Source organism: Rana temporaria, chromosome 1 (assembly GCF_905171775.1).
Source record: "Rana temporaria chromosome 1, aRanTem1.1, whole genome shotgun sequence".
Classification (NCBI taxonomy): domain Eukaryota; kingdom Metazoa; phylum Chordata; class Amphibia; order Anura; family Ranidae; genus Rana; species Rana temporaria.
Window position 1 is genome coordinate 664104499 of NC_053489.1, and position 12188 is coordinate 664116686.

General features: G+C 41.8%; 1 protein-coding gene across 1 annotated transcript in view; it reads left to right on the forward strand.

Annotated features, from left to right (window-relative positions):
• EMX1 (empty spiracles homeobox 1) overlaps positions 1–12188 on the forward strand; it is a 91086-nt gene that overhangs the window by 49228 nt on the left and 29670 nt on the right. Inside the window, exon 2 of the mRNA XM_040335554.1 lies at positions 11215–11399. Coding sequence (XP_040191488.1) covers positions 11215–11399 — 185 coding nt within the window. The remainder of the gene's footprint in view (positions 1–11214; positions 11400–12188) is intronic.

The following is a 12188-nucleotide window of genomic DNA, read 5'->3' on the forward strand; positions in this document are numbered from 1 at the left end:
CGAGTCAATACGTTTTCCCAGTTTTTTGTGGTAAAATTAGGTACCTCGGCTTATACCCTGGTCGGCTTATACTCAAGTATATACAGTAAATAGAATCATTGTAAAGCTAAAAGGTGGAGAACAAGGGCTTAGTGGTTAACACTTATGTTTTGCAGCAGTGGGGTCCTTGGCAACAAATCCCAGCCAGGGCACTCTATGTATGGTGTTTGCTTTGCTTGTATCCATTTCCTCCCACACTCCAAAGATTTTCCTGATAGGTTAATTGGCTATTGTCTTAACTGGCCCTAGTATGTTTGTGTGGGTTTAAAATTTTTAACGGCAGACCCTTTTAACACTGGGGTGGATTCAGGTAGGGGCGCGCAAAACTGTGGCAGCGTAACGTATGACATTTACGTTACGCGGCCGCAAGTTTTACGGGCAAGTGCTTGATTCACAAAGCACTTGTCTGTAAAGTTGCGGCGACGTAGCGTAAAAGGGGCCGGCGTAAGCGTGCGTAATTCAAGTGATCCCGTAGGGGGCGTGGATCATTTAAATTAGGCGCATTCCCGCGCCGAACGTACTGCGCATGCGCCGTCCCTAAAATTTCCCGACGTGCATTGCGGTAATTGACGTCGCAAGGACGTCATTGGTATCGACGTAGCGCCATTCACGGACGACTTACGCAAACGACGTAAAAATTTCAAATCGCGACGCAGGAACGACGTCTATACTTAACATTGGCTGCGCCTCCTAATAGCAGGGCTATAGCCGGCGTAAGTATGCAATTTGCATACTCCACGCTGACAACTACAGGAGCGCCACCTAGCGGCCAGCGGCAGAATGCACCCTAAGATACGACGGTGTAAGAGACTTATGCCAGTCGTATCTTAGGCTAAAGTCGGCGTATCTAGCTTTCTGAATACAGAAAGTAGATACGTCGGCGCTACTTAGCAATTACGCGGCGTATCTATGGATACGCCGGCGTAATTGCTCTCTGAATCTACCCCACTCTGTTTTGTGGCAAATGCAGCTCCGGTATGCAGTTCAGGCATGAGGCCACAGAAAAGTAAGGTTCCAAGGCTAGAAGTGTGACAAAGATAACAACACAGCCATGGTAGATGGGTTGGGTAAAGCTCAACTTAAGCAAGGAGCTAAATAAAAAAATACAAATAAAAAAAAATGTGACCCACCTTACCTGCTAAAGTAATTTTATTACTATTTAGCAGGCACCCGTTGGTGGTTATGGTGCAGTTGGGTCACCATTCTGGTCATAGCCTGCTGATGATCAGACAGTAAAGGAGCAGCAGTACACTGGTCATTACTCAGCTCTCTGCTTCTTATTGACTTCAATACTTCCTCGGAAATTGAAGGGTCAGAGTGAATTGAGAACTCCGCCATCTGTCTCAATGATCCTGAAAGTACGAGTACCAGCAACATGCAATGTGTATTTTTTTTCCATAGTTTTACTCATCACGTCAGCTTTCAATACTGATTTACTACAGGAGACCATTAGTGTCAGAAAGCAAAAAAAAAACATTATCCAATTTTGTCTTAAAAGCAGCTCCAGGCAAAGTGAGAACTACTTTTTTTTCTTCCAGGAAATATTTGCAGCTGGACAGAAGTCAGCCAGTCTATTCAATAGTCTACCACTGGAATTTTACATGATATGTTGCAGTCAGATTCAGCAGGCTTGTCATGGTTCTTCTGAAAAGAAACGCAGCTTCTTGTCCTATCACGCAATGCTGTGGAACTTCTCTTTCGGAAAACTACAAGGGGTGGGGATCAGAAACAGCAAACCCCTGACTCTGTAAATTAGGAAGACAAGGTTATCAGCAATGCATTTAGCAAGCAGGGCAGCAATCTGTACAAAAAAAAGCCAGGATGGACGTGATTAGGATACAACAAGGGGCTTCGATGTTGTTTTAGATGTAATATGACCTCAAGACACTTTAACTACTGTCATTCAGAAGCTAGTTGTATTTTGAGATACCATAACCCTACCTCTCCACCCAACCACTAACCCTAAATCCCAATCTATATTTTTACTCCCAACATATCCTTAAACCCCAGCCCAACCCTCTTCTTCAACCTATCTCCTAACCCTCACCGCAATCCCTAGCCATCAATTGATACCCTATCCCTAAACCCAACACCCAACCATTGAACCCATTTGCTAACCCTCGATCTAATATCTAAACCTCAATCCACCCCCTAACCCACAAACTATCTCCTAACCCTCAGCACAACCCCTAACCATCAATCAATGCCCTAGTCCTACAAACAAATACCCAACCCTAAACTCATTCGCTAATCCTCAGTCTAATACCTAAACCTCAACCAATCCACCAACCCTCAAATTATCTCCTAACCTTCAGTCTAATATCTCAACCTCAACCAAACCCCAATTCCCAACCCTCAAACTATCTCCTAACCCTCAGCACAACCCTTAACCATCAATCAATGCCCTAGCCCTAAGACCAATACCCAACCCTAAAACTAATTTGCTAATCCTCAGTCTAATACCTAAACCTCAACCAATCCCCCAACCCTCAAACTATCTCCTAACCCTCAGTCTAATACTTAAACCTCAACCAATCCTCCAACCCTAAAACTATCTCCTAACCCTCAGCACAATCCCTAACCATCAATCAATGCCTTATCCCTTAGACCAATACCCAACCCATCTAACATCTAACCCTTGATCTAATATCTAAACCTCAATCCACCCCCTAACCCACAAAATATCTCCTAACCCTCATCTAACTATCTCCTAACCCTCATCTAACATCTAACCCTCAATCTAATATCTAAACCTCAATCCACACCCTAACCCACAAACTATCTCCTAACCCTCAGCACAACCCCTAACCATTAATCAATGCCCTAGCCCTAAGACCAATACCCAACCCTAAAACTCATTTGCTAACCCTCAGTCTAATACCTAAACCTCAACCAATTCCACAACCCTCAAACTATCTCCTAACCTTCAGTCTAATATCTAAACCAATCCCCAATCCCCAACCCTCAAACTATCTCCTAACCCTCAGCACAACCCCTAACCATCAATCAATGTCCTATCCCTAAACCCAACACCCAACCCTTGAACCCATTCGCTAACCCTTGATCTAATATCTAAACCTCAATCCACCCCCTAACCCACAAACTTTCTCCTAACCCTCAGCACAACCCTTAACCATCAATCGATGCCCTAGCCCTAAGACCAATACCCAACCCTAAAACTCATTTGCTAATCCTCAGTCTAATACCTAAACCTCAACCAATCCCCCAAACCTCAAACTATCTCCCAACCCTCAGTCTAATATCTAAACCTCAACCAATCCCCCAACCCTCAAACTATCTCCTAACCCTCAGAACAACGCCTAACCATCAATTAATGCCTTATCACTAAGACCAATACCCAACCCTAAACCTCATTCCCTAATATTAGTCTAATACCCAAACCTCAACCAATCACCCAACCCTCAAACTATCTCCCAACCCTCAGTCTAATACTTAAACCTCAACTAATCCCCCAACCCTCAAACTATCTCTTAACCCTCAGTCTAATATGTAAACCTCAACCAATCCCCCAACACACAAACTATCTCCTAACCCTCAGTCTAGTACTTCCCCAACCCTCAATCTATCTTCTAACCCTCAGAACAACCCACACTCCTTAACCCAGCCTTTCTCAACCTTTTTACCCCCGGTTTCCTCCCACAAAGCAAAGACATGCTGGTAACTGAATTGGCTCCTGTCTAAATTGCCCCTAGTATATGTATGATGTGAGTTAGGGACTTTAGATTGTAAGCTCCTTGAGGGCAGGGACTGATGTGAACGTATAAATATGTATAATGTGCTGTGTAAATTGATGGTGCTATATAAGTACCTGTAATAAATAACCCCCTAGTAGCAACCTTTGGAGGAACTCTGGTTGAGAAATCCTGCCTTAACCCTTATTTCATCTACTATCTCCCAATATAATCTTAAACTACATATTAACTCACAACCTATCCTTTATCCCTCAGATCAGCCACTAACCCTCAACCTACACCTAATAATAACCCAACCTGCCCTCTACCCCTCAGTCCACCATCTAAATCTCAACCAACCCCCCACATCTAACCCTAAATCTTATTCTCATTCCCAAATCACTCAACAGTCAATCCAAACTGTTACCCTAACCTTATTCCTCAAACCTTTACCCTAAACTTAATCTTAACCCAACTCTGTTAATCTGTAAGCACAAGAACAGCTATACTCATAATGGTGATAATGTCTTAACACCAAGAATCAGGCCATAATAGAGGGTTAGTTACGAAAATATATGAAATTAATTCAAAAAGAGCCTGGAGATGGAACAGCTGTGTCAGGACGTCTGCAGCAAGCGATCTATTTAAATTCTTCCAGCTCTGATTGGTCATTTGAACATAAATTAGGAAGAAAATTCCAAGCTGCCATTGACTCCCGCTTCTGTCAATCACAACCAGTGAGCCAATGAAGAGAAAGAAGGGTGGGGCAGAGCCAAGGCTCTGTGTGTAAATGGACACGCAGAGCCGTAGCTTGTCAACAAGCCTGCTTGGGTGCCCCATTGCAAGCTGCTTGCTCTGGGGGCACTTGGCAGGAGGGAGGGGCTAAGAGCGCCAGCAATTGATCAGAGTCAAAGAAGAGGAGGATTGGGGCTGCTCTGTTTAAAACCATTGCACAGAGCAGGTAAGTTTGACATGTTTGTTATTTTTATTTTTTAAAGAAAGCCTTTAATATCACTTGAAGGTAAATCTCCCCAGTGGCACACAGATGACAAAAAACAAAAACAGACAGAGCTTATAACCCTCTCTCAGTGCTGCTGTTAGGAATCATGGGCCCCATACAGCTTTCCTGACAGGGCCCCCTTCCCCTGTCCGAAAGTGACTGAGAACGTAGATTTATCAGTCCCTTTCTCTGTAGCCTCAGCTGCACAAATGAGTTACTAGGAAGTGCTCTATTGCTTCCTGCTCATTTAAAAATGGAAGCATAGTAAACACAGTTTACTATGCTTCAGTGATGAATGGATTGGTACAGATCATTCACTGTGCTCATTCAGGAAAGGAAGGGGCCAGTAAATTGCATATTTACTGGCCACTTCCCCCCACTCTCTATCTTAAAACAACATTCCCCTGTGTGCCCGCTGCCGGCAGGAGAGGAGGGGAGGGCAGCTTGCAGCTCTGCGGGGGAAAGGGGCATGCATGGGGGCCCGGACAGCAGATGCATGTGTTAGAACCAATCCGCCTGCAGTGTAGCCATAGGGGAAAGGAAGAGGAGAAGCTGGCAGGGAACAGGGAGAGGCAGAAGAGGATCTGTGTCTACAATAAGACAGTACAGCCAGACCTCCTGCTCAACAGATGCCTTGGCCCCATCTGTTAAACTGATGGGTCCTGGGCCCAGTACAGGAGGCATGGCTGTACTTCCTTATTAGCAGCCCTGCCCTGCCCTTCATTACGCTATCCAAAATTGAAACAAAAAAAGTGTTGCTTTTAGTTCTACTAATTGTATTTCGAGAGTGAAAGACAAGAGTAGGCTGTCACCATTGTACAGGTGTCAGAAACCATGAATCAGACCGAGACAGAAGTACAGGAAGGAATTTTTTCCCCTGCTGTAGAAAATTGGATCATGCTCTGCTGGGGTTTTTTGCCTTCCTCTGGATCAACTGTGGGTATGGAGTTGGGTGTATGGGATTGTACTGTGTTTTTTATGTTGTTTTTTTCCTTTTTTTTGTGGTTGAACTGGATGGACTTGTGTCTTTTTTCAACATGACTAACTATGTAACTATGTAACAGTTAAATCACACTTGTTTAATAATAATAATACAAAGATAACCAGAGTAAGCGTAGTCAAAACATAGCCAGAGTTCAGGAACCGGATCGGATAGTCAGCCAAGCCAAATGTCATAGAGCCAGAGATATCCATAGTAGAACAGCCAGCAGGATCAGGAACCAGAAGGAATGTCAGCCAAATAAGTCTTCAACAGGAACGCAGGAGATAGTCTCTGTCATGTTGACCAAGGCGAAGGCAGAGATCAATTGAGCTGGAAGGCTTAAGTAGGCAGGACTGATGAGCCGGATCATCAACAGGTGAGTCACTGTGGAGAGATAGGAGCTGGCAATTAGCCGACAGCTGAGCGGCCAGCTCAGAGAAGGAAGGGCTAAGCCCAGCCTTGACAACAGGAAACTGATAGATAGATTATTACACAGCATCCTGACCATCTCACCATTTTTATATTGTTAAACAGGACCATAAAACTGGCCTTGTAAAACTGAATCACATGGTCACTACTGTATATTTCCATGGTAGAAAACAAAGCCTTTCTTTCAGGCAAACTTCACCTTAGCAGTACATATTGCAAAGCTTGATGCCAATTTTTACAACATTTCTATGAAGGTATAGTCCTTGCAAAATCAGTGTTAACGTAATCCTTACCTATACAGTACCTAAGAATCTGTAGAAAAGCAATGGAAGGAGATAGTTGGAGTATTGCTTTAGTAGTAGATAAAAAGTATCTTGTTACTTTTTAATGAATGGGGTTCCAATTTTAGAGGCGCTAGTTTAGTGATCGGACCAGGAGGGGACCGTAAATTGCATCAAGGGCTGGTTATAGCCATATATTTCCATGGATGTGATGGAACATCTCCCCGCATTAACACAACATCCTCCTATATGAGGGAAGGAGTCCAGGTGTTTGCAGTGAAGTGTGTTAAGTTTTCTCACAATCTCAGGTAAAACACATCCTGAAAATGCCATAACGAAATGACAACCTGTTAATTAGTGAGGAATGGAAATGACACGTTCCCTGCAATCTGTGGTGACCATGATGTCACTTATGTTCCTTGCTACAACAGTGACATCATTTATGATTCTGGTGTGAAATGGTGTGTATTTCAGGATATTATAAGCACATTTCTGATAATCAAATTACTTGACATTTTTATCAAGAGTGCAAGAAAACACCAAAATATTACCATCTTCATCTTGTGTGAGGACAAAAATAATACTGTCTGTACAATGTGTGACGGCAACAAGAGCATCTCTGAGTTTAGGAGCAAGAAAATCTCCATTTTGTTTGGGGTCCACAATAAATTGCCCATTTAGTGTGAGGGCACCGTCTTCATATAGTGTGAGCGCATCAATACTATTGTATAATGAGAGGGTACTAAAACCATCTCCTCAAGTGTGAGTGTTCCAATATCATGCCCATATAGTGTGAGGACCCCAATACCATCTCCATATAATGAGAGGACCCCAATACCATCTCTATATAGTGTGAAGGCATCAATACTATTGTATAATGAGAGTGTACTAAAACCATCTCCTCAAGTGTGAGTGTTCCAATATCATGCCCGTATAGTGTGAGCACACTAATTCTATTGTTGTATAATGATAGAGGGGTACTAAAACCCTCTCCTCAAGTGTAATGCCACGTACACACAATCGCGATTTCAGACAAGAAAAACTAGTTTTTTTTCCAGCAGGAAGACGGCTGAAACTTGTCTTGCATACACACGGTCACACTAATCTTGGATGAAACGTCAAGAACGCGATGACGTACAACGCATACGACGAGCCGAGATCAATGGAGTTCAATAGGCAGTTTGGCTCTTCTGCTTGATTCTGAGAATGCGCGTTTTTTCGCGTCGTAATTGCATACAGCCGATCGCGATTCCCAATAGGAATTTTTCCTGTCACGAAAATTGAGATCCCTCTCTCAATCTTTTCTTGGCCGGAATTCTCACAGAAAAAGTGCGATGGAGCATACACACGGTCAGAATTTGTGACAAAAAGCTCACATCACACTTTTCGGGAATCGCGATCGTGTGTACGAGGCATAAGTGTTCCATTATCATGCCCATATAGTGTGAGGACCCCAATACCATCTCCATATAGTGTGAGGACCCCAATACCATCTTCATATAGTGTGAGGACCCAATACCATCTCTATATAGTGTGAGGACCCCAATCTCCATCCCTGCTGTAGCAAATTGGATCATGCTCTGCTGGGGTTTTTTGCCTTCCTCTGGATCAACTGTGGGTATGGATTTGGGTGTATGGGATTGTACTGTATTTTTTATTTTGTTTGTTTATTTTTTGTGGTTGAACTGGATGGACTTGTGTCTTTTTTCAACCTGACTAGCTATGTAACTATGTAACTATATAGTGTGAGGACCCCAATACTATCTCCATATAGTGTAAGAGCACCAATACTATTATCGAATAATAATGAGAGGGTCCTAAAACGATCTCCTCAAGTGCAGTGTCCCAATATCATGCCCATATAGTGTGAGGACCCCAATACTATCTCAATATAGTGTGAGGACCCCAATACTATCTCCATATAGTGTGAGGGCACCAATACAATTGTCTAATAATAATGAGCGGGTCCTAAAACCATCTCCTCAAGTGTAAGTGTTCCAATATCATGCCCATATAGTGTGAGGACCCCCAATACCATCTCCATATAGTGTGAGGACCCCCAATACCATCTCCATATAGTGTGAGCACACTAATAGTATTGTTGTATAATGAGAGGGTACTGAGGGCCCCATGCCACTAGGGTGCACCATCAGGGTTCCCAGCTTCAGTAAAACCAGGGACAGTGTGTAAAAATCTGTGTTTTTAAAAAAAAATCCCAAGATTATAGCTGCCCGGCCTCTGCAGTACCTTTTCAGTGTGTGTGTATGTGTATTCTGTGTGTAATGTATACAGTGTGTTTATACTGTGTGTGTATACTGTGTCTGCGTATACTCTGTATGTATACTGTATGTGTGTGTGTATATTGTGTGGCTGCATAATCTATTGCCCGGGGGGCCTCATAATCTCCTATTGCCCGTGGGCCCCATGAGTTGTCAGTCCGCCCCTTGTCATTTGTCCACAAACTATATAGCCACATGTTGTGTCAATGTGTTCCTAATAAATACTTGATACAAGCCTACTAATTGGTAGAAATGTGCATTCGTTTTTTTCCGGATGCATTTTCGTCCGAATTTCTGGGATTTTCGCGTTCGTTTTAACGAACGCGCAGAATCCGAAGTCCGAAAGATCCAACATGAAAAATGCTTTATTTTCGTTTTGTTGCTACAACAGTTGGATATAGATAGAAGATTTGACATGATGATGACAATAGCGATCAGTGTCTAGCGAACCTGTGGTCGAATGTGCCTAACCTTAACTCTATTAGTCCAAGATTATTCTACATAGAGAGAAAAGATTCGACATTATAGAGAGAAAAGATTTGACATAGAGAGAAAAGATTCGACATTATAGAGAGAAAAGATTCGACATAGAGAGAAAAGATTTGACATTATAGAGAGGAAAGATTCGACATAGAGAGAGAAAAGATTCGACATTATAGAGAGAAAAGATTCGACATAGAGAGAAAAGATTCGACATTATAGAGAGAAAAGATTCGACATAGAGAGAAAAGATTCGACATTATAGAGAGAAAAGATTCGACATTATAGAGAGAAAATATTTGACATAGAGAAAAGATTCGACATAGAGAGAAAAGATTCGACATAGAGAGAAAAGATTCGACATTATAGAGAGAAAAGATTCGACATTATAGAGAGAAAAGATTCGACATTATAGAGAGAAAAGATTCGACATAGAGAGAAAAGATTCGACATTATAGAGAGAAAAGATTCGACATTATAGAGAGAAAAGATTCGACATAGAGAGAAAAGATTCGACATAGAGAGAAAAGATTCGACATTATAGAGAGAAAAGATTCGACATTATAGAGAGAAAATATTTGACATAGAGAGAAAAGATTCGACATAGAGAGAAAAGATTCGACATAGAGAGAGAAAAGATTTGATATTATAGAGATAAAAGATTCGACATTATAGAGATAAAAGATTCGACATTATAGAGAGAAAAGATTCGACATAGAGAGAGAAAAGATTCGATATTATAGAGAGAAAAGATTTGACATAGAGAAAAGATTCGACATTATAGAGAGAAAAGATTCGACATAGAGAGAGAAAAGATTCGACATAGAGAGAGAAAAGATTCGATATTATAGAGAGAAAAGATTTGACATAGAGAAAAGATTCAACATTATAGAGAGAAAAGATTCGACATAGAGAGAAAAGATTCGACATTATAGAGAGAAAAGATTCGACATAATAGAGAGAAAAGATTCGACATTATAGAGACATGAAGATTTGACATAGAGAGAAAAGATTAGACATTGAGAGAAAAGATTCGACATTATAGAGAGAAAAGATTTGACATTATAGAGAGAAAAGATTCGACATTATAGAGAGAAAAGATTCGACATTATAGAGAGGAAAGATTCGACATTATAGAGAGAAAAGATTCGACCTTATAGAGACATGAAGATTCGACGAAGCAGCTAAAAACATACGATCGCCACGAGTGGACATTTATGGTGAAATGCTTGGCCCATAGACTATAGAAGAATTCTAATGTTGGTTGACTAGTAATAATAATTAATAAATATAATTATTACTAGTGTCATACAACATTAAAATTCTTCTATAGCTTATGGGCGGAGCATTCAACCGGAAATGTACGATTGCAGGGTCGTACAGTTTTAGCTGCTTGTCGAATCTTCTTAGAACATTCAACAGAATTAAGGTCGAATCTGTCATTGAAGGCTTATGGTGTCTGTCGAATGTTCTAAGAAGATTCGACGGAGCAGCTAAACTGTACGACGCCGCAATCGTACATTTCCGGGTCAAATGCTCCGCCCATAGGCTATAGAAGAATTCGAATGTTGGTTGACTAGTAATAATAATTTATAAATATAATTATTACTAGTGTCATACAACATTAGAATTCTTCAATAGCTTGTAGGCAGGACATTCGACCGGAAATGTACGATTGCGGCGTGGTACAGTTTAGCTGCTTCGAACATTCGACAGACACCAAAAACCTTCAATGACAGATTTGACCTTAATTCGGATTTTTCGGACAAATGCATTGTTTAACGAAACAAAATAAATAAAAACAAATTTCGGGAATAACTAAATACATTTCTTTTTTGGATGAAAAACAAAATATTTCAGTGTGCACATGTCTACTAATTGGTTATTATGGGGGATATTCACGCCTACTAATTGGTTATTATGGGGGGGGGGGGGTACCTCCAGATGTTAGTAAGAAGATTTTACATACAAAAGGCCAGTCTTTGTGTTCTTCCATACACATGAGGGTGACTCCTGCATTCATCTGTTCCAGGCAGCGACGTGTCTCAGGAGAGTCTTCTTCTACATGGACCCTTCGCCAGGAAGCCCAAGAGAATCAGAACAGCCTTTTCTCCCTCACAGCTGCTGCGGCTCGAGAGGGCCTTCGAGAAGAACCATTATGTGGTGGGGGCAGAGAGGAAACAGCTTGCCAGTAGCCTCAGCTTGTCAGAAACACAGGTAATTACAGTCATCTGTGTATACCACTACTATCTGTGTATACCACTACTATCTGTGTATACCACTACTATCTGTGTATACCACTACTATCGGTGTATACCACTACTATCGGTGTATACCACTACTATCTGTATATACCACTACTATCTGTGTATACCACTACTATCTGTGTATACCACTAGTATCTGTGTATACCACTACTATCGGTATATACCACTAATATCTGTGTATACCACTACTATCTGTGTATACCACTACTATCAGTGTATACCACTACTATCTCTGTATACCACTACTATCTGTGTATACCACTACTATCTGTGTATACCACTACTATCGGTGTATACCACTACTATCGGTATATACTACTACTATTATTATTATTATTATTATACAGGATTTATATAGCGCCAACAGTTTGCGCAGCGCTTTACAACATCAGGGAAGACAGTACAGTCACAATACAGTTCAATCAGGGCCGCTGTATTGTCACAGTTTGCTGCCTATCCTAGAATGCTCCGGAAGTCACGTGGCGGCCAACTGCGCATGCGTGATGTGTTCCAAACGCAAATGAGATGCGTTCCAATGGATTCACGACAGTGCACACCAGTGAAACCTTGGTCGGCATCCAGGCTCTTTCCTTAACATCCCCGTGGATTTGGAGGATGTTAAAAATAGAGCCAGGAGGCCGAGCGAGCGGAGCAAGCCATCTGAGCGAAGCGAGGACGTGAGGCCGACTTGCCACTTTCCTCTAAATCCACGTCGCCCTGAATGCCGGGTTCGCTGGTG